The 23,465-nt window shown below is 42.7% G+C and overlaps 2 protein-coding genes across 3 annotated transcripts in view; one reads left to right on the forward strand and one right to left on the reverse strand.

Moving 5' to 3' along the window:
- Window positions 1–1,991, forward strand: part of gys2 (glycogen synthase 2) — a 67,656-nt gene extending 65,665 nt beyond the window's left edge. For both annotated transcript variants that reach the window (XM_078235310.1, XM_078235311.1), the window contains exons 15-16: window positions 926–1,006; window positions 1,100–1,991. In XM_078235310.1, the coding sequence (XP_078091436.1) occupies window positions 926–1,006; window positions 1,100–1,288 (270 nt within the window). In that variant the 3' untranslated portion in view covers window positions 1,289–1,991. The remainder of the gene's footprint in view (window positions 1–925; window positions 1,007–1,099) is intronic.
- Window positions 1,992–9,263: 7,272 nt separating this feature from the next.
- Window positions 9,264–17,295, reverse strand: spx (spexin hormone). Its single transcript, XM_078234694.1, has 5 exons — window positions 17,219–17,295; window positions 17,035–17,092; window positions 15,573–15,635; window positions 15,374–15,460; window positions 9,264–9,376 (listed from the first exon to the last, which is right to left on the reverse strand). Exons 1-5 carry the CDS (start codon window positions 17,240–17,242, stop codon window positions 9,306–9,308), a joined length of 303 nt encoding a protein of 100 aa, XP_078090820.1. The 5' UTR covers window positions 17,243–17,295; the 3' UTR covers window positions 9,264–9,305.
- Between the last annotated feature and the right edge of the window lie 6,170 nt (window positions 17,296–23,465).

Below are 23,465 nucleotides of genomic sequence, written 5' to 3' on the forward strand. Positions count from 1 at the left end.
TAGAAATGTTGCATGGGGTGGCACAGTGCTTAGCACTGCTGCCTCACAGCGCCAGGGACCCGGGTTCAAGTCCCAGCTTGGGTCACTGGCTGTGTGGAGTCTGCACATTCTCCCCATGTCAGCATGGGTTTCCTTCGGGTGCTCCAGTTTCCTCCCACAGTCAGAAAGACGTGCTGGTTAGGTGCATTGGCCATGCTAAATTTTCCCTGTGTACCAAAGATGCAAAGATGTGCGGGTTAGGTTGATTGGCCAGGTTAAAAATTGTCCTTTAGAGTCCTGAGATGCGTAGGTTAGAGGGATTAGAGGGTAAATGTGTGGGGGTAGGGCCTGGGTGGGATTGTGGTCGGTGCAGACTCGATGGGCCGAATGGCCTCCTTCTGCACTGTTGGGTTTCTATGATTTCTACCCGAACAGGCACCAGAGTGTGGCAACTAGGGGATTTTCGCAGTAACTTCTTTGCGATGTTAATGTAAGCGTACTTGTGACACTAAATAAATAATTGTAATAATAATACATGATAGCTCAACATGTACAAGTATGTGTAGTATTAGGTTTCATAATCATAGAATCCTACAGTGCAGAAGGAGGCCATTTGGTCCATCGAGTCTGCACCGACCACAATCCCACCCAGGCCCTATTCCCATAACCACATGCATTTACCCTAGCTAGTCCCCCTGACATTAAGGGGCAATTTAGCATGGCCAATCCGCCTAACCCGCTCATCTTTGAACTGTGGGAGGAAACCGGAGCACCCGCAGACATGGGGAGAATGTGCAAACTCCACACAGACAATGGCTCAAGCCAGGAATTGAACCCGGGTCCCTGGCACTGAGGCAGCAGTGCTAACCACTGTGCCACCGTGCTGCCCATAATGTTAGTACATTTTGCATTAGTTGATTATTTGCTTGTTTCTTCTGATATGCAGTACTACATATATGCCCGCCATCTTGCCCTGAGCAAAGCCTTTCCAGAAAAATTCCAGATGGACGCAATTGTACCGCCATTTGTAAGTCCACCTGTCCATTCTTGTATATTATTCAAAGTTATGTAGACTTCTTTTAAGATGAATAATGTCATGAACTATTTTTTTCCACACCAGAGTGAGGGTTTTGAGTATCCCAGGCCAGCATCAGTGCCCCCTTCCCCTTCTGTGTCCCTGCATTCAAGCCCACATCAGAGTGATGAGGAGGATGATGACGAAGATGAGCGGTACAATGAGGATGAAGAGGCTGAAAAGGACCGAAGAAACATTAAAGCACCATTTTTCTCTGGTCCAAATCCTATCTGAAAGAACCAGTCAGATGGGGCGTACCACAACTGAGATGACTTAAACTGTACCGTTTGGGAGATTTATTGTTGAAGTACCCTGCTGATGGAAAACCGAGATGCAAGAACGGCGAGTTAAATCCATGTTGCTCCCTGGTTATTGTATACACAATGACATTGGTCCCCAGTGCAACATAGGAGCTGCAGCACCTGAACTAATGTCTATTGTTGGGTTTGGGGCTTACTATGGCACACTTTGACATGTCTGGTCCTCCTAAACTGTGACAAAATTGTAAGTTTGTACTTGTGATGTGGACCACTGCTTTTATTCTTTGCTAATATTGTTAATAATTATTGTGGAGGTGTATTTGTTACCCTGTGCATCGAAGGCCATCCACCCTTATGATCTCACCACATATTATATCCCTGTGACTTTTCTTGTGGGCACTGGTGGAAAAAGTGCTCATCCATCTTCCTACCACCAATACCAAAGGAGGAAAGTCCATTTGAAATGAGCTCCTTCATAGCGTTGCAGTTGAGGACCCATGGAGATGAGAACCTTGCACTTTTTTAAAAAACTTAAGAATCATTCTTTAACTAGGGAATTTCCACTTGGAAGTTGTGAAATATATTTCACTTGGTTTGAGAAAATGTAGTAAAACAGTTGCAGGATATTTGTATAATCACAGAAACTAAATAATAAACTTTAATGATTAAAACTTCTTAAAAAGACCCAAGTAAAGTACTTCAGTCCAACAAGTCATTTCTGTTCTAGTACGTTTATTGAGGCATATTTCCACATTTTAGCCATTTCCTTCAAACTCAAGATCTTATGATCATTTGTTCTCTTTTGCCGAGTGTATTAAATTAATTTGGAGAATCATAGAATCCTTACAGTGCAGGAGGAGGCCATCCGGCCCATCAAATCTGCACCGACTCTTCGAAAGAAAGAACCTAACCTGCACCTCTTTGGAGTGTGGGAGGAAACCGGAGCACCCGGTGAAAATCCACGCAAACACAGGGAGAACGTGCAAACTCCACACAGACAGTGACCCGAGGCTGGAATTGAACTTTAGTTCCTGGCACAGTGAGGCAGCAATGCTAGCCACTGTGCCGCCCAGTCATCTACATAGTTTGCTGAAACAATGCTTTATGGCTGGAAACCCTAATTATTGTTTTTAGAAAGACTACAGCTACATTCCAATGATCTGGGATCAGTCAAAGATGGCTGCATATTTACATCACTGTATTTTACATTCTAAAACCATTGAAGTTGAGACAACTTGTCTACAAATCCACACCAGGAATATTGAGCTTGAAAGATTCTGAAAGAGGCCCATCTTCCATCCCGTTAGCAAAGCATCCAGACAATCACCCAGGTACCCAACTGAGAGGTGGCAAACCATTAGGCATATTCAACATGGACAATCGGATGAGGGGAATTCCCAGCCATGATCTGTTCAATTTACAAGGGGGATACACAAGCTGTGACCATATTTGGGTCACAGGGTAGTTGGGAAAGAACATCATCTGACAAGCCAGCCAACTGCTGTGTGCTTAAGCAACTTTTTTCTGCAGAATTAAACAGGCAACTGAGACTCAAAACCCTGAGTGGTTCTTGTGCTCTCCATCCAACTTGTAAATATTGAACTCTGCTGATTTTCACTATCCAGATGCTGCATCATTCCAACCCTGCTGTCTCCAGAAGAACAGATAAATCATCCACTGCAGTAGGACTACCAAGTTCAGTCTGAAGCCAGTTACATCACCAATCTTCAGTAGCCCCTTTTACTCTTTTAATTTTACTGGACTCTAGCCTGTCCAGTCTGTAATCTATTTGTGTGTGTGAGAGAGTCTGTGCATTTTAAAAATATATATTTCATGGAGACCAGGTTAAGTACAAAAATTCTCCACCTTTTTAAAAGCTTAAGAAAGTCTGTTTGATAATGTGCTTTGTGGGCACAGCATACAGTGTTAAGCTCTCTCAGAACTGGAAATTACATTATTTATTTATTTTAAAAACCTATTGCAGTCAAACTGAGGAGATGGGAGCCATTCTCACCTGCTAGTAACATCCATTCATTTGGCCATCAGTCATGTTGTTACATTTGAGAGTGGTTCCAGGGATGAAGATCTTCAGTTCTGAGGATGGATTGGAGAAGCTGTGCCACAGTGGTTAGCCCTGCTGCCTCACAGTGCCAGGGACCCGGGTTTGATTCCAGCTTTGGGTGACTGTGTGGAGTTTGCACATTCTCCCCGTGTCTGCGTGGGTTTCCTCCAGGTGCTCTGGTTTTCTCCCACAGTCCAAAGATGTGTAGGTCAAGGGGCCTAGCGGGGCAATTATATGGGGTTATAGGGATAAGGATGGTATTGTGATCAGTGCAAACTTGAAGGGCCAAATGGCTTCCATCTACACTGTAGGGATTCTATGAAGAGGAGTTTGAGAGAAAATTTAAAACAAGTGTTTGAAACCATATAAAGAGAAACCGTTCCCAATCAGAGGACACAAAATAAAGTGATTGACAAAATAACGAAATGTAATTGTGTTGGAAGCAGATTCAATGTTGGTTTTCAGAAAGGGAATTGGGTAATTATCTGAAGAAATTACAATTGCATGGCAACTGGGGAAACCGCAGAGGAGGAGGACTATCTGAGTTACACTTTCAGAGACCTGGCACAATCACGACTGGCTGAATGGTTACAGCACAAGAAGTAGCCAAACAAAGAGGTGAGGAGCAAGAATCTTCAAATTAACAACCATGGTAAGAGATGGTGAGGTGAGTTAGCACATTGCCCTCGAACATCTGGAGTCAGAACCAATAGGATGAAGATGTTACTCATGTGGCTCCATCAGTCACAACATAGTTATTACTGAATGAAATAAAAATCTAATTTGCGGATGGTTGTCATAAACTGACCAACTCTCTTAAGGTACAGATGAAATAGAATCATAGAATCCCTTCAGTGCAGACAGAGGCCATTTGGCCCATCGAGTCTGTACCAACCACAATCCCACCTAGGCCCTATTCCCGTAACCCCACACATTTACCTTGTTAATCCCCCTGCTACTAGGGTCAATTTTAGCATGGTCAATCTACACATCTGTGGATTATGGGAGGAAACCAGAGCACTCGGAGGAAACCCACACAGACAGGGGAGAATGTGCAAACTCCACAGTGACCGAGGCCGGAATCGAACCCGGGTCCCTTGCGCTGTGAGGCAGCAGTGCTAACCACTGTGCTGCCCAAGTAATGTAGGGATGTAGAAAATACTACACTAGTGTAATTCGGCTGCACTATAGCACAGTAGAGGGAATTCAATGATGTGTTCAGTGTCTGAAGTAAGATGGCATTCAATTTTAAGATCTTTCGCTGTCTCTGGAAGGTACTACGTGGTGTCTTTGTAGACCTTTCATTGCAAGAATGATGCATCAACTGAGTCATCTGCTTTGTAAAAAAATCCTTCAACAGCTCATTCATAAATGCAACCTTCTTTACAAGGTCCCACACATTGGGCAACATTTGATGGTGGGACATTTAATTGGGCAGAAGGGTGGCCACTGGGCACCCATGTCCGCCCAATTAAATCAGTGGCCAGAAGGTTCATGGATGGTCTTCCTGCCACCAATTAATACCTACTTAAGGGCCTCATCCTGCCATTGTTGGTGTTCTCTCAGTGGTGGGCAGGTGGCTCGCATGTGGGAACCTGGTAAGACAAACATTTTGGGGGCTGCTTGTGGGTTTCCAGAGGGGGGGGTCTCTTATTCAGTGGCACTGGAGAACTGATTGAGGGATTGATCCAGCCTCAGAAAGGGGCACTGAGAACCCTCCATGACCTTGCTGCCAATCCTCTTCCCCTGCCATTATTCACTGCACTCACCAATGCCCTGGGTCCCTCAACCACCCTGGGCATTGGATGAGTGCATTACCAGCAGCAACCACCACCTCCATGGTGGCACTGCTGAGTGACAAAGAGTTGCGGCCTCTGATTGGCTGACAGCTCATGGCTTGCAGGACTTCAACTCCTTGACCCCGGGAAGACCGTTGACCCCAGGAAAGGCCTGCTGCTGTCCTGTTCAGTGTCTGATTAATGAGCCTCCCCATACAGAAGCGACGCTGGCTCCCCAGCTGGTGACCGAGTCCCCTATCACATATATTTAAATGTTATCCCTTGTTTTTAGAATTATTGTTTAAATACAAATTATCTTTCTTAAAATAGCATGTAATGCTGATTCCCTCTGATGTGACCAGTGTGACTATGAAATAAAATAAGGGACGCCTTGACTGTGGGGCAGGAGAGAGTGGTGCTGGGTGACAGGGTTTGGGGGTGGGTGGGGTATTGGTTTGGTAAAGGTAAGAGCAGGAGGGTTTCGACATGAGGTGACGTGGTGAGCAGCCTGGGAATGGAGGGATACAAACGATTGGTCTAGTTGGACCAAGGAGTGGCACAGGCTTGGAGGGCCGAAGGGCCTGTTTCCTGTGCTGTACTGTTCTTTGTTCTTTGAGTGGGGCCTTGAGATCACAATAGCGAAGGGAGGGGTGGGTGCTAAAATCAGCTAAAACTGACAATTTATCTTGTTGAGTCACAACATCATCTCTGCTGGCCGACTCAGTCACTCGCTGCCATGCTCAAATCGTTCAAACTCACTGTGGAGACTTTAGGGACGCAGAACAAATGGTGAAAACACGGGAAAGTGCCCTAACATTTCAGATAGTCAGTCACCGTGTGACCATGTTTAAAGTAAATTAAGTTCCAAGGACCAGCTGGAAAGTTAAATAGCTCAGTGGTTGGATTAATTTATGTGCGCAGAACTGTGAAAGAGTGAGGAAGCTTTCTCTTTCCTGCCTTCACCTAAAAATCAATGGTCCTGAAAAGCCTTGCTTCTATCCTCTGTGTCAGCATTGAACAGAAAGACATCTCTTGGGTTTTATTGTTCTAAAATGTACTTGGCAAGGAAATGGTTTCCTGAACTTGCAACATGGGTTTATATAGAATCAAGATGATTTGTGAAATCAGCCCGGCAGTTAGTGAAAGGTAGAAGGCGAAATGTGTTCAGTTATGAGTTAGCGGGGCAGATGTCTTGAACACAATCCTTATCCTTGGCTCCAACGGTACTCAAAAGCCACAGTTGCCTATTCCAAATGTACCTATCTGGACAGCGCAAATAAAGATCAGAATCTCAATGAGCCATGTAATCAGTGGTACCGTTTTCCATTTCTAGGAGTTTGACTATGAAGATCCAAAGGTGATTTAGTAGGAATCAGATTAACATACAGATGGTGCACACAGACTGCTTTTAATGGCCACTGTGCTATATTTACGCAAAATGGATCAATTAATACTGTAATCAGGTTTCAGGCATAGAAGCGTCCACGCTGACTGGCTGTCAATTTAATTTGCATGCATCATTTAATATACCCAATGCAGTAGTTCCATTGCATTGTTTTTATTCAAGTCCACCTGAACACAGCAAAGAGTAGAGGTCTTGCGGTGCCATGTGTAGCGTTCCTGTCTCTGAACCAGAAGCGCTGAGTCTCACCCCAGGACTTAATGGCCAAGGAAGGTCAAACAGGTTGAATATAAACCTGCAAAATCCTCCTTAAACACGCCAATGGCAGGTGGTAAAAACAAGAGAGATTCCTGCTTAGCCATGCGATGGAAGCAATGGTAGAGTCTCTACTATCAGTATCTGTAGCCCCAGACTACAATGTGCATGTAAAAAGTGTATGTTAATCATAGAGCCATGCAGCATGGAAACAGGCCCTTCAGCCCAACCGGTCCATGGTGCCCTCCTAGCTAGTCCCACTTGCCCGCCTTTGGTCCAGATCCCACTAATCCTTTCCCATCCACATACTTATCCAAATGCTTTTTAAATGTTGCTATTGCACCTGCCTCAACCACTTTCTCTGGCAGCTCATTCCATATACACACCACCCTCTGCATTAGTGCAACAACTTGAACTCCCTCACTGAAAACCTACAACCTCGTCTGCGGCTGGGATCCTCCTGTGCCGCTGCAGTGAATGGAGTTTTGACTGGAGCACCAAATTCTCCGTTCTCGCTTGCAGCGGGACGGGTATGGACAAGACTGGAGAATCCCACTCCCTGAGTGAACTGTAACACAGCACTAGTTATACTAAAGTACCCTTATTTGTTTTTTCAATTAAAGTTAATTGATTCCCACAATATTGACTTGGAAAGTTCACTGACAGCAAATGAATGTTTTGGAATTCCAGCATCCTGTAAAGCATTTGTATTAGTTGTGTCACAGGCCTGAATCGGGGCCTTGTACCTTAACCCAATGCTGTTGCAGATGTATTACCATTTCCAATTGGCCCTTAACATTAACAGAATCCAATATTAGTAACTTTAATACTGATCAATTAAGATCAATATTGCTGTTACTAAACATAGGTCCAGAAACCATTTGGTTTATCTATTATAAAAAACTATGTTCAGGCACAAACTATTAAGTTTTGAACTGGATAACTAATTTATATTACAAGATTATACATTAGGTGTAACTGACAATAGTGCAATAAGTGTCATGAACTATTGAAGCTGTGGCATTTATTATGAAAAATGTCAATGTTAATCACATTTCACAGCCATGTCTGTTGTTTATCGTATTTGATAATTTATCAGTAGGTAACACACTTGTCACTCTAGATTGTCCCCCTAGATTGTATGTTCACGTTCCACTTGAAAGGTATGGGCACAGAGTCTAAAAATCCAATGCAGAACTGAGGGCCCCATATCTGTCCTTCAGGGTCAACGTACAATGGCTAGTTCAAAGGAGAGAGAAGTTGGCCCACCAACACTTAAAAGGCTATCTACATTCCTGATAATACTCCTCTCTCAACCAAGAACAAAAACAGAACGTTTTGTCATTTCTCTCTGTCGCTGTGCACAAATTGAGAGTCCCATTTCCTGTGTCACAGAAGTGACTGCGCTTCAAATAATGCAGAAAGACATTGACAAAAGAAGGTATGTGGGAATGTGGAGGTGAGGCCAAAATCAGATCAGCCAAGATCTTTTAGAATGGCAGAGCAGATTGAGGGGCTGAATGGCCACATTTCTGTTCCTAATTCACAGGCGTTGTCCTGAGTTCATGAAAGTGGTGATGTAAAGGTGCAGTTTTGGCCTAAGAACGCACATTACATGGCAAAGAGAGTTGTAAAGTTAGTTTGTCAGCAAGGAAACGAGCCAAAAAATAGACAATGCTACAAGCTATCAAAGGATCCCTATAGTGCGGAAGAGGTCATTCGGCCCATCAAGTCTATACGGACTCTCCCTGACAGCGTATTTTACCCAATCTGTAACCCCCCCCGAACTTACCATGGCCAATCCATCTAACTCCCGAACTTACCATGGCCAATCCACCTAACCCCCGAACTTACCATGGCCAATCCATCTAACCTACACGTCTTTGGAGTGTGGGAGGAAATCCACACATATACGGGGGAGAACGTGCAAACTCCATACAGACAGACACTCAAAGCCGGAATCGAACCCACGTCCCTGGGTGTGAGGCAGTAGTGTTAACCAGTGTACCACCGTGCCACCCCTAGCCTCGCACATATTTTAGTTGCTCTATCAAAATGGCAGTCTGTGTGTATGTTGTCACATTTTCTTTAATCTATAGAACCATACTCCATATTTTGACCAAAAGATCTGTGTAATTTGAAACCGTATCAAAAATGCTGAGCATCTGAGGAAGAACACAACCATTCTTTCCCTGTTTTGAGTCTAGATACAAGATTTAAGTTTGAGTAAAATTGAACTGAAAATGTCATTTTGAAAGTCCTACCACTCGACAGCAATAGTTAGCATTCAAGAAGCTAAAAGATTTTTAATTCATTAAACAATTCTACATTTCAAACCGGTTATGAAAAGGATATATTGCCTTCCCATGTACAATATAATCGATAACTTACAAACATACTTCGGTGTAACCACTTGCTACAGAGTCACATTGCACATAGATAGAATCTAGTGGGTGAATGGGGGAATCCAGGTTTGCAGAAGTCTGTCAAAAGTTTAGAAGAGTAATTTTCTCCAATTCGGGTTTTCTTGCCAAAAATACGGCTGTGCACTTTCCTCATTCTCATCTGTAATTTTAAAAAAGTAGGTATAAGTAACAATTCATATGTATCAGTGTTGAATTCAGTTAGTATAGGCAAAGTAGGGGTGACAATTCTAATTTAATATTTATCTGAAGGGCTCATGCCTCCAACTACACCCCCTAATCACCACCCCATGATCTTGTTATTTATCACTTGGCTGCCCAGCCTCACATTTCTTCCCTCTGCCAACCAGGAGAGGAGGAGGTGATGGCCTAGTGGTATTATTGCTGGACTATCAATCCAGAAACTCGGCTAATGTTCTGGCGACCCAGTTTCGAATCCCACCATGGTAGATGGTGAAATTTGAATTCAATTTTAAAAATACCAGGAATTAAGAATCTACTGATGACCATGAAACCATTGTCGATTGTCGGAAAAACCCATCTGGTTCACTAATGCCCTTCAGGGAAGGAAATCTGCCATCCTTACCTGGTCTGGCCTACATGTGACTCCAGAGCCATAGCAATGTGGTTGACTCTCAACTGCCTTCCCAGAGCAACTAGGGGTGGGCAGTAAATGCTGGCCAGCCAGTGATACCCATATCCCATGAATCAATTAAAAAAAACTTGTTACTTAATTAGTTGATCTTGTTTTGGCCAAATAACCTTTTATCACCATCTCCAAAACCTTGAAGACTTTTAATTGTTAAAAGAAAATGAAATAGATTTTTAAAAATTGATCCTGTGTAAAACAACTGCTGTGATTACAAGAAAGTTTAGTAAAAATATAACAAACAAGTTTGCGAGAGAGCTCATATGAAGTAAGATAAATTGGGAATGGGGACGACCACATATTAGAGCATAGAATCACACTGAAAAAGAGAAAATCAGTTAGTCCATTCACTGGCTCTTTCTCTATATCCCAACATTACTTTTCCTCCTTTGAATATTTATTCAATTCCATTTTTTCTTCATTGATTCATGGGACATGAGTGTCGCTGGCTGGCCAGCATTTATTGTCCATCCCTAATTGCCCAAGAGCCTTAGTAAGATGCTCTTTCGGAGAATCGGTGCAGACTTGATAGACCCAATAGCCTCCTTCTGCACTGTAAGGATTCTATGGAATGCGCCCCCTATAGTTACACTGGCAGCAAATGCAGCTGGTTTGTAATTGTGCCCTGTACCCTATGGGTGGGATTTACGGCTTTGTCTGTCTCAAAAGCGTAAAATTCCCCTCAAGGTCAATGGACCTTTCCATTGTCCATCCCTCGCCCACTCCGCTTCCCATGGCAGGTGGGCCAATGATTCAAAATCATTAATTTATACACAAACAGTGGTCCCAGTACTGAATCATGGGAGACTCCAATGTACCATGTCCTTTGAGTATAAAAAAACAACCATTCACCAGAACTCTGGTTTCTATTTTATCCCTTGGCCAATTTTGTATCCAAGCTGCTCTATCCCATGGGCTTCAACTTTGCTAACAAGCCTAAGATGTGCTACCTTATCAAATGTCTTTACATAATAGCAACTCCACTGCCCTCAGCCACCTCTCTATTACCTTGACAAGAAACTAACATCAAGTTGGTCTAACATGATTTGTATGTAAAAAATCCATCCTGGTGCTTCTTCTATATGGCTGTTAATTTTTTCACAGATTATTGTTTCTTAGAATGACTCACATCACTGATGTTAAACTGGTTGACTTGGGATTGCCAAGCTTATTCATTTTATTTTTGAAAAAGTAAGATTTGCAATCCTTCACTCCATCAGCACCATCCCTGTCTCTTCTAGTTTATTAAGTAACAGATGCTAAAGAAAGTAATTAATAGTATGGGCACGGTGGCACAGTGGTTAGCACTGCTGCCTCACAGCACCAAGGTCCCGGGTTTAATCCCTGGCTTGGGTCACTGTGCAGAGTCTGCACATTCTTCCCGTGTCTGCATGAGTTTCCTCCGGGTGCTCCGGTTTCCTCCCAAAGTCCAAAAGACGTGCTGGTTAGGTGCATCAGCCATGCTAAAGGGGCTTTTTGCAGTAACTTCATTTCAATGTTAAGGTAAGCCTATTTGTGGCACTAATAAATAAAATTAAATTAAAGGATGTAACTGCATCTCGTGTGTGTGCATGTGTGTTTGTGTGTGTGTGTGTGCGTGTGCGTGTGTGTGGTTTAGAGGCCAGAAATAGGCTCAGCAGTGATCTTTGCCATTGTTAAAAGACTCTGCAAACACTCAGGTAGTAAGCTCACATGGCCTGATTTTTGGGGGTGGCACTAGTGGATCTGTGCTATTCAACACTCTACCTGAAGGCCAGATAATCTTCAAATTGTCTGTGTGAAGAATGACTAGGAATGAACTTGAATTTATGTAGCGCCTCTCAGGTTCCTGGTCTGACCCAACCCAATCCACGAACAATGAATTGCTTTTGAACTTCAATCACTATTTTGTAGGAAAGTGCAGCAGCCAATTAGCAAGTGGCAAGGTCACACAAAACATCAAATGAGATCAATAAGCAGTTAATCTACTGAGCTAGTTTAGTGATTTTACCAGAGCTTCACTCCCTCCGTTATTCCTCAGATAGTACTATGGGATCTTTTCAATCTAGAGTGTTTCTCCCAATGCCTCAATGAGGAATGCACTGACTGGTGTGATGTCCGGCTTACTGACCAGGAAGATGCCAAGTTTAGAACCATAGAAATGATACAGCACAGAAAGGGACCATTCAGCCTTGTCCACGCTGACCCAAAGATACCCAGGTGCCCTTTCTAATCCCACCTTCCTGAACACGGTCCATAGTCCGGTCTCTTACAGCACTTAAGGTGCAGATGCAGGTACTTTTTAAATGAGTTTAGAGTCTCTGCCTCCACCACCAACTCAGGCAGCGAATTTCAGATACCCACCACCCTCCGTGTCAAAATATTTTTCCTCATGTCCCCTCTAATCCTTCTGCCTGCCACTTAGTTTGAATCTATGACCACTGTTTTTTGAACTCTCTTCCAAGAGATACAGGTTCCTCCTGTCCCCTCCATCTCTACCCCTCACAATTTTGTATACTTCAATCATGTCACCCCCTCAGCCTTCTCTGTTTCAAGGGGAAAAAACCCTAACCTCTCCAATCTCTCCTCATAGTTACAACTCTCCAGCCTTGGCAACCTTCTAGTAAATCTCTCTGCACCCTCTCCAGACCAATTACATCCTTCCTGTAATGTTGGGATGAGAATTGCACACAATTCTCCAGTTCCATCAGTATATCCCTACGTTTGTATTCTATACTTCTGCCAGTGAAGGAGAGCGTTCCATATGTCTTCTTTACAACCTTATCTATCTGTACTGCTACCTTTCGGGACCTGTCCACTTACACGCCAAGATCTCACTTCATCGACCTCTCTCAGTATATTCCCATTTATTGTATACTGTCTTTTAGTCTTTTACTGTTTGACATCCCTGAGTGCATTACCTCACACTTATCAAAGTTGAACTCCATCTGCCACTTTCCTGCCCACTCCACCAACCCATCTATATCATTTTGGAGCTTATAGCTTTCCTCTACACTATCGACACAACATGGCCAATTTTTGTGTTATCTGCAAATTTCCCAAGTGTGTCTCCCATGCTCAAGTCCAAATCGCTAATATATTAAACAAACAAGCGAGGTCCCAAAACTGAGCCCTCTGGAACACCACTTGAAATGGCTTTCCATTTGCGAAGGGCACCTATCGACCATCATCATTTGTTTCCTGTTACTAACCCAACTTTGGATCCAATTTGCCACATTACCCTGTATCCTATGGCTTTTGCTGTTAATTCCAGGTTTAATCAGGTTCAATTCCAGGTTTGTGATGAGTTTGTTACCATAAGAACACAAGAGATAGGAGCAGAAATAGATTGTATATCCATCAAGCCGACTCCACCACACAATGTGATCATGGCGGACACTGGGCTTCAGTTCCATTCTCCTGCCCACTTCCCATATCTCTTGATTTCCTGAGAGACCAAAGATCTGTCTTTCCCAGCCTTAAATACATTTAACTGTGGAGCATCCACAGTCCTTTGGGGTAGAGCATTCCAAAGATTCACTACCTCCTGAGTGAAGTCATCTCAATCCTAAATGAACAGCCCTGAGACAGTGCTTTAAATTCCCTGACCAGTGAAAAAAAATTATTAGCGTCTAACTTATCAAGCTCTTTCAGAATCTTGTCCACTTAAATGAGATCGCCTCTCATTCTTCTAAATTCCAGGGAATATGGCCCCAAATTTGCCCAGCCCCTCTACGTAGGGATCATCCCAAGAACAAACTTAATGAACCTTTGCTGTACCACCTCCAATGTAAGTATATCCTTTCTTAAATATAGACACCAAAACTGCATAACTGGCCATCGAAACAGCACGACAGGAGCACTAAAGTTAAAAACAATACAATCACTGGTACACATTTGCTAATATTCCGCGCCCCCCCCCCCCCCCCCCCCCATCAAAGTCTTTAACAAGAGACTTTTTTAATTCACTATGGCGGGTGTGGGGAAATATTATCAAAAATGTACCCTGGTGAGGGTGTGTGTGTGTGTGTATTTAGAGGCCAGTATTAAGCTCTAGAATCATAGAATCTACAGTATAGAAGGAGGCCATTTGACCCATTGAGCCAGCACCAACAACAATCCCACCCAGGTCCTATCCCCCTAACCCCATATATTTACCCTCCTAATCCCCCAGCACTAAGGGGCAATTTTAGCATAGCCAATCAACATAACCTGCATATCTCTGGACTCAAGGATGATCTTTGCAGTGATCTTTGCCTTTGCCAAAGACTCTGAAAACACTCGGCTACTATGCTCACAGTATCTGATTTTTGGGGGTGTGATACTAGAGGACTATTGGCAGCGGCGGAACAAAATCTCAGTGTGAATCATCGTCTCTCTCTGTCGAAAGTGTACGTTGGGGAAATTGTCCAAATGCTTCAATATCCATCAGCTTGAAACACGGACCTTGACTTGTAGGGAATGCTGGATAGACTTGGGGCTGCCGGTCTGCAGTGCAATTCTCCAGAACCATCTGAGAGTGTGGGATTGATGAGTTTACCCCATAGTTTCACCTGGTCCAGACTGGTTCATTTGCTGAGATACAGTCCTATTTCAACAGGAAACTAATTAACAAAATAGCATACCCAAGTTCAGGAATAATTTTAAATCATAACGCATCATTAGGTGATCATTAGAATCTAGAATCCCTGCTACAAACATTGACGTGGAACTTGATCCTATCTGGCTGATCATTGTAGTGCGTCTCCAAATAAATCCCGTTTAGAAACAGCAAAATACTGGAATTATTTCAGAATCAGATTTGATGACTTAATTTAGAATTTCTAGCTCTCATAGGGACAAGGTGACGAACCGGACTGTGTTTTTTAAAATTTTTACTCCACCCTTAAAATTACAAAGCCAATGCTCAGAGTGGACCAGACAAACCCGAATCCATTCCTTGCGTGCTCCAAAAACCAAATTCAAAATCCAATTGAATCTAATTCAGGGTCCCCACAAGAGAGGCAAACAAAGATCCAAGCTGACAAGGTGAGACATTGCACCTCATCTTGGGGGCTTGATCTGACGTTTAATCGTAGCCAAAAGACCGAGAAGTGATGACTGGATTGTGGTTAAACAGAATCAGGTTTTGCTCCGATAGGGAACTCTCCAGGAATTAACCTCCCTAATGGTTAAAGTACAGCAGATGACATAACTCAATGAATATCCTTGTATTGCTGCATTTTCCTACTGCAAGTAACTATACGAAAAAATAACAGCACTCTGATTGACTTTCTAGGGGTGGAGGCAAGCTGGCAATAAATTAGACCTCCAAGGAAGCAGTTATCATTTTGGACAAAGTTAATCTGTAACTATTCTTACCAGTGTTTTTGTCCACCATAACTTTATCAAAAAAGGGGTTTCCCTCACCCCTTTTGTGTTATGTTCATATATCTAACAGTTTTGTAATTGGACATAACACCCAGTATACAAAGGAACTTGTAGACCATTTACAAAAAAAACCCCATTCACCTTCTTGTTGTGCCTGTCTGATGGAAGCCAGCAGCACAGCCGTTGCTTCTGATAGGGTTAATGGGTTGGTGTTTTGGCTTCTAGTCTCTGGTGAAAGACAAGAATGATTATGCAATTGCAAATGGATCTGCAGGACTGAAAGGATAACAAGGGGCCGTGCCACTGCAATGCCAAAGTGGACTAAATCCAATTCTCTTACCAATATCTATTTTTTCAAAGAGGTCTCCATCATTTTCATTCTCCGCAATGAACCGACGTCCCTCTGGAATAATAATTGAAGTCAAGTCTTTGAAATGCGAATCTATTTTCTAATTCCCTGGCAGGTTGACATGTGTGACCTGGGCTGGGATATTGGCAGCAAAAATAAAAAGTGCTCTTTCACCGGTGGTTCTGTGATTGGGGATTTTCACAGTAACTTCATTGCAGTGTTAGTGTAAGCCTACTTGTGATACTAATAAATAAACTTTAAAATTAAAATTTGTGAAAGATTCTATTGCCCACAAGTTTAGGAATATTGACTTGATATTTCCTACAGGGAAATGTGAAGACGTGCCTCTCCCTATGACTTGACACTGCCCCCCCCACCGCCCCCCCCCCCCCCCCGCCATTCTATGAAGATAAGCGTGACTCGAATCTTGGGAAACTGAGGTGTACAAAATTGTGAAGGGTATGGACAGGATGGATAGGAAGGAGCTGTTCCCCTCAACTGAAGGGTCAATAATCATTTTAAGGTGAGGGTCTGGAGATTTAGAGGGGATTGAAGGAAAAGGTTTACACTCGGAGGATGGTAGGAGTCTGGAATGCGCTGCCTGGGAAGATGACACAGGCAGGAAATCTCACAACCTTTTAAAATGTACCTGGATGAGCACTTAAAATGTTGTAACATTCAAGGCTCTAAAAGTAAAATTTATTTATTAGTGTCACAAGTAGGCTTACATTAACACTGCAATGAAGTTGCTGTGAAAATCCCCTAGTCGCCACACTCTGGTGCCTCTTCGGGTTCACTGAGCGAGAATTTAGCATGGTCAATGCACCTAACCATGGACTTAGTGGCTATGGATTAAGCTATGACTATGATATGGCCATGTCCAGAGCCATAGTCCTATGGGCAATAGTCCATGGCTATGGACTAAGTGCTGGAAAGTCGGATTAGTGCAGATTCGATGGGCCGAAGGTCTGTACTCTATGACGCTTGAATTTATGTAGCGCCTTTCCTCCCAAACAACTTCATAGTCAATATCCAAGTGTAGTCAGGAAGACAGAACGCGGCACCCAACTTGTGTTGTCCAAATGCCCAGAAAGTGGCCTAAATTAATTGATTATCGGAAGTTAGTAAGGATTTATTGTAAATGAGCGTGTGTGCAGATTAAAGTCAATAAACCGCCCATCCCAATTCATCAGGTTACCTCACCGCAGGACTCAATAAAATATCAATTCTTAAACCCCCATGTTTAATGTGCCGCATTATACAATACGGGGCAGTTATTAAGAACTATGCAATCGCTTAATTGCCTAAATCATCCTTCAAAAAATCATCTCTTTAGATTATCGCGTTGCTCGTAGAACAAATGTGAAACATTTAAACCCTCCTTAAAATAAATATTGACGAGTAAATCACAAGCTGGTGTGCTGGACCGCACTGAACAGTTGGGTTTACTTACGTGCGCCTTTTAAGTATAACATCGCCTGAGGTGTCCAGTTCCGTCTTTGGAAACGATCCTACAAAAACAGGAAGCATAAACTTTGTCAACAAGACTTTAAAAACAAAATGAGAGGCTGGAATATAGAATGAGAAGGTGATCGGTTTGAAATCAATGAACGCCTCTTTAACAATGGGCTGTGTACCTGTGGGGCGCTCCGGGACTGCATGAAGAATGAAGAGATCAGGAATAGCAAGAATAGATGAGCTGCGAAAGCCCCCAGACCCTGGACAAGAAAGGGAAAATAAAACTCAGGAAACAGTCCGCCAATACTTCCACATGACTTCCCACACTGTTCCATCAGGATAATAAATAAATCACCTTTCTTTTGCTCAAACTATTCTTCACTCAAGAACTGATCGAACTTCCCATGTTGGAGAAAGTCATTGGCATAGAAATCATAGGGAAATCATAGAAACCCTACAGTACAGAAAGAGGCCATTCGGCCCATCGAGTCTGCACCGACCACAATCCCACCCAGGCCCTACCCCCATATCCCTACATATTTACCCACTAATCCCTCTAACCTACACATCATCAGATTTTCTTTAGATCCTGTCTATCTAAGTAAAGAATGTTTAAATCAACCCGACCCATCATTACAGTGAAGCAAGCAGACCACACACTACAGAGGGTTAATACAAACTCACTCACCTTCATCGTTTGCTCCTCAATTTCCACTTGTGGGTCTTGCTGCCAGCCTGTGGTTTTGTGTGTGTGCTCTCTGTTCAGGTCTCTGCACTCTTTTAAATGTTCTCCGGCAAGTCCCTCTGGCAGGGCTGGTTCTGAAGGGGGGCAGATGTCAGTCTTGGAGGCGGGCGAGTTGAACTCACAAAGGGAGGCAGGGGGAGAGGAAGCTGCAGGGATTGATGGACACCCAGCGACTTTAACAGAGCCCCCGAAACCCCCATATGCACGGCAAAGTTCTCAGCGTGTCAGCATTGACATTTCAACCTCCCCTCCCCAAGTCACATAAGCAAACAAGGTGAGAACAGGTTGGAAAATAAAGATGCGTGTGGACACTACAGAAAAAAAAGAATTATTATGCGAGAGACTGCATAGAAACTTTCACTTGTTACAATAATGTAGATCTGTAACTTCACAGTAATTTCATTGCAGTGTTAATATAAGTCTACTCATGACTAATAAATAAATTAAATTATTAAAACTGCTGTGACCTACAACTCTCCAGCTATTGGAGCCAGTATCGAGAGAAAGTTTGCCCGATTTTAATCCCCCTTTTCCATGTTGAATTTCATGGTAACGAAGTTGTAAACTGAGCTATTATTAAAAGGATTGTATCATTTCAAAACCTATATACGCCTGTTTTTTTTAATTGCCACGTGGCACAGTGGTGAGCACTGCTGCCTCACAGCGCCAGGGACCCGGGTTCGATTCCCGGCTTGGGTCACTGTGGTCTGCATGTTCTCCCCGTGTCTGCGTGGGTTTCCTCCAGGTGCCCTGGTTTCCTCCCACAGTCTGAAAGACATGCAGATTAGGTGCATTGGCCGTGCTAAATGTTCCCTCAGTGTACCCGAACAGGCGCCGGAATGTGGCGACTGGGGGATTTTCGCAGTAACTTAATTATAGTGTTAAGGTAAGCCCACTTGTGATACTAATAAATAAACTTTAAATGTTCAAGAATCGGTAAAGTCTTTTCAGACCAATTCTGACATTGTCCAAATGAATGTGATTAAAACCGGAATGTATTATTTGGGTATGACTTGTAGCTTTAAGATGATTTATTCATACAGGTAAGTATTTGTGAACCATTGTTGAAATGGGCATGGAAAGAGAAGACTGGAATAAACCCAGAAAGGTCTGAGGTTTATGGTAAGTAAAGTATCAGTACTTCTGACCATAAATGCAATCCGTTAAATAATGTACTGAGATGGGCAGTGAAAGAAATTAATTGCTCCAAGTCTCATATTGACCCAGTTTCTGTCTCTTTGTCAATGCAACTTACTGAACCACTTGGTTAAGGCTTTGGCATTTCTCAAAGCACTTTCAGAAATGTTTCTTTTATTAATCTTTTGACACCAAATCAATGGGGATGTCAAGCAGTGGGATTGAAATTACTCCAACGGGAGGACTGGCAACAGTCAGAGTGCCTTGGACCAAGTAATACCACTTCAAATATTAACTGAGGTGCAGTGACTGTGCAAACAAAAAAAGATGCTGCATTTGTAAATGTGGGCTTTCTCTCGTGTTCCGACTCTAAAAATGTACAAAGTCTAAGCAATACAATTAGAAACTGGGTGACAAAACTGTAATCAAATGGAATGGTCAAATATGAAAACCCAGGACAGGTAATCTTCAACAGTTCCTGAATCTCAAGGAAGGCAGAACTGGCTTACTGCTGAAGTTTGTTATCTCTGCATCGTGTACTCTTGGTTTGAAAAAGTAAATGGAAAATTTAAAACTCTCCTGTGTGAGACTGCGATCACCCAGAACAGACCATGGAACACATACTGGCTCAATGCCCCACTCATAAATATGAAGAAGGTTTTACAGTGATGCACACCGTCACTCCTAACGTAATATGACCACCTTGGTGTAAAATTATAATTGCTGCTCTATACCTAGGTATGTGAAAGAAGAACAAGTTTGAAAAATATATATATTTGGCATGCTTATAATTAAAAATCGATAAAGAACAAGTGAAGAGGTAATAAAGATATTGATGATAAAGGGCGTGAACATTTATGACGTTGACCATTTTTATATTGTGTTATATTATGCAGTACAGTATAAATATCATTCCTCTATATATGTTTAAACCTTATTTATTAATGTCACAAGTAGGCTTACATTAACACTGCAATGAAGTTCCTGTGAAAATCCTCTAGTCACCACACTCTGACGCCTGTTCGGGTACACTGAGGGAGAATTTAGCATAGCCAATGCACTTAACCAGCACGTCTTTCGGACTGTGGGAGGAAACCGGAGCACCCGGAGGAAACCCATGCAGAGACAGGGAGAACATGCAGACTCTGCACAGATAGTGACTCAAGCCGAGAATCGAACCCGGGTCCCTGGCGCTGTGAGGCAGCAGTGCGAACCACTGTGCCACCATCAGTTGTATGGCTTCACATAATGAAATAGCAGCATTAATTCTGCAGTGTGCTGAGGATGTGTTCACTGATTCTTGACAACGTCTGCCCAAACGCTCCAGATTGAGATAAATGAGCTGTGTCCATCTGAGGAGCGAGTGTACAGTTCCATATTGAGCTAATATAAACTATAATAGTGTACACTTTTCAATAGCTAGAGTTAGATTCTTAAGCATCTTAAGATGCGCAATGGTGGGTGGCACAGTGGTTAGCACTGCTGCCTCACATCACCAGAGTCCCGGCTTCGATTCCCAGTTTGGGTCACAGAGTGTGGAGTCTGCATGTTCTCCCCATGTCTGCATGGGTTTCCTCCAGGTGCTCCGGTTTCCTCCCACAGTCTGAAGGACCTGCTGGTTAGGTGCATTGGCCATGTTAAATTCTCCCTCAGTGTACCTGAACAGGCGCCGAACTGTGGTAACCAGGATATTTTCACATTAACTTCATTACAGTGTTAATGTAAGCCTACTTGTGACAATAAGTAAATAAACTTTAAATAAACTTAAACACCTGCTTGATGCCTACATGCTTCAGGCACATGATTGGTCAAAAAACAAAAACTTGGCAATAAATGGTGCTTGTATTATGACTGAAGAAGTAGTTTTTACACCAACAACATATATAATGATTATTTGAAGCATTGGAATGTCTGAATGTCAGGTTGCACAGAGCTTGTATTAATACTGCAATTACTTTACATTATTGAAGATAATTATTTTCAGAAATCATTGTGTTGACTCCTTAAAGATCTCTTTGTAAATTAAAAGTGTTCTTAGAAATCCAACAAGTATTACATTTTCAATGACGGGGCAGGCACATACAATGCACTGAAAAACAAAACTTGAAATATCTAGATATAGAGAAAATGGAAACAAGCAGCAAACACCAGTTATAGAAGGGATGAATGTGTTTGACAAACTTGATAGATTTCTTTGAGGGTGTAACAATTATAGTAGACGGAAGATATTCTGTGGATGTAGTCGTATACGGGCATTACGAATATGAGACTTTATAAGATGGTTATATTTTAAACTGCCTCTTTTAACCTAAGGTTAGAAGCATGTCCTGCGATGGGGAATGCCATAAAATCATACTGAACACTGCCAAGAGTAAGGCCCATGTGATTTGGTTGCCACTGAGACAGAAACCCAGGCCAAAGTTCATTGAAATCCATGCACCAGTTTTTGCACCTTGACAGAAAAGATAGGCTGGACAGGGACTCTCAGACATAATAACCTAGAGCAAAAAACAGAAAAAAGCTGCTGCTGTGCCAAACAGAGGGAAGGGCTTTTTTTGTGCCAACCGTCAAGCAGAATGCCGGTGAGAATGGATTTCCTAAAATAAAAGCAAAATACTGTGGATGCTGAAAATCTGAAATAAAAGCAGAAAATGCAGGATGGGGTAAAGCAGGAAACTACAGGGAATATACAGCAGCTCTGACGGCATCTGCAGAGAGAGAAATAAAGTTAATTTTTGAGTCAGATGTGATTGTGGAGAAGTCATATTCAACTTGAGAACTTAACTTTTATGCCAGATAGTCATAGATAGTGCATTTCCAGCACTTTATGTTTTCCAAATGACTTCCCCATTTAAAGAAATGAGACTTACATAGAATCATAGAATCATACAGTGCAGAAGAGGCCCTTTGGCCCATCGAGTCTGCACCTACACATTAGAAACACCTGAATCCCATCTAATCCCATCTGAATGCCCTGAATGTTATGATGTGCCAAGTGCTCAACCAGATACTTTTTAAAGAATGTGAGGCAACCCACCTCTACTACTACCCCTCGCAGCACATTCCAGACCGTCACCACCCTCTGGGTAAAAATGTTTTTCCTCACATCCCCCCTTTAAAGTTTTAAAAACCAAGTATCCCCTGGGGGTACCTTGCAACTGGACGTCTGTTTGATGGATGCTACTCAGAAAATTGAATGAAGGGGTTTTTAAAGAGACACTGTAAGTCTTGCCCTGGTATGGAAGAGAGATGGCACATTTTTGGGAACTGGGAGTAGTTTAGGGCTTTATTCACTAGGTACATATCTCTGGAGATTCTGGCATAATATATAAGCATGATCTGGGGCTTTTTGTTTTTTAAATTAGTTAATGGGTGAAACTACCTATTTTGTAGTTTAGTGTCATTGTTGACTAAGTAATGTTTCGTCAATGGTGATTTTAATTTGTTACAGTGAAAGTCTTAAAACATAAAATCTTGTCCTGTGATTATTTGTCAGTTGTTGAGAAAGTTGTATCTTCTTAAAAGTTATCAGTTTTCACTGGGGATCATAACAACAGGCTCTCAGTAAAGCTTTGACAAATAACTGTGCAGGAAGAAAATTAAAATTGAGGAGTACAAAATTGGATTACAACTAATTAGAAGGAATGAAATAGAAAGTAGGATTCACGAGTAGTTCATCTGTGTGGCTCGAAGTGGTAAGTGGGGTCCTATAGGGTTCAGACCTGGGCTCAGTGTCAACATCAATGATATCAGTTTGAACCATATAGGAGTATAGAATGTGCAAGGAACTTAAAAAGGAAATTTGGAGATCAGAAAGGCAACATGAAAGGATACTGGCAGGTAAAATAAAGGTAAACCCTAAGTTGTTTTACAAGTACATTAGGGAAAAGGATAACCAGGAAAGATTATGGCCCATTAAGAACAAACAAAGAACAAAGAACAACACAGCACAGGAACAGGCCCTTCGGCCCTCCAAGTCCGCGCCGCTCCCCGGTCCAGGATTGAATCCTGAATCCAGGATCCCCGCCCAATTTTCCAGCCTATCTACATCCTAATATCCTATCCACCGAGCTGTCCCTCACAGCTACGATGCTTTGTTCATCACAACCTATTAACTCACCCCCACCCCCCCATTCCAGACCATGTGATCTCCAGGGAGAGGCGAAAACCCAGAGTGAAAACCCCAGGGCCAATATGGGGAAAAAAAATCTGGGAAATTCCTCTCCGACCCCCTGAGGCGATCGAAACAAGTCCAGGAGATCACACTGGCCCTGATCAGAAAATGCTTCCCAACCCTATTCATTTCCACTTCTGCTTTACGAACACCATCTGAATTCCCTGCCCCCGAGACAGGTTCCCAACTATCCGCAGTCTCGCTCTGTACTGGCACCAGCAAGATGATCATAGAATGAAGCCTTGAAACGAGAAACAAAGAACAATTAGCCCGCGCCGCTCCCTGGTCCAAACTAGACCACTCTTTTGTATCCCTCCATTCCCACTCCGTTCATATAGCTGTCTAGATAAGTCTTAAACGTTCCCAGTGT

The sequence above is a fragment of the Mustelus asterias genome, chromosome 19 (genome assembly GCF_964213995.1).
Source record: "Mustelus asterias chromosome 19, sMusAst1.hap1.1, whole genome shotgun sequence".
NCBI classification, from domain to species: domain Eukaryota; kingdom Metazoa; phylum Chordata; class Chondrichthyes; order Carcharhiniformes; family Triakidae; genus Mustelus; species Mustelus asterias.

Bases quoted from the DNA above. Each gene is read 5' to 3' on its own strand.
- spx (XM_078234694.1), bottom strand. From the start codon at position 17,242: ATGCAGTCCCGGAGCGCCCCACAG. The intron at 17,093-17,218 runs GTACACAGCCCA...CTGTTTTTGTAG, and splicing joins AGTCCCGGAGCGCCCCACAG to GATCGTTTCCAAAGACGGAA. The intron at 9,377-15,373 runs GTGAATGGGGTT...TTAAAATTACAG, and splicing joins CAGACAGGCACAACAAGAAG to ATGAGAATGAGGAAAGTGCA.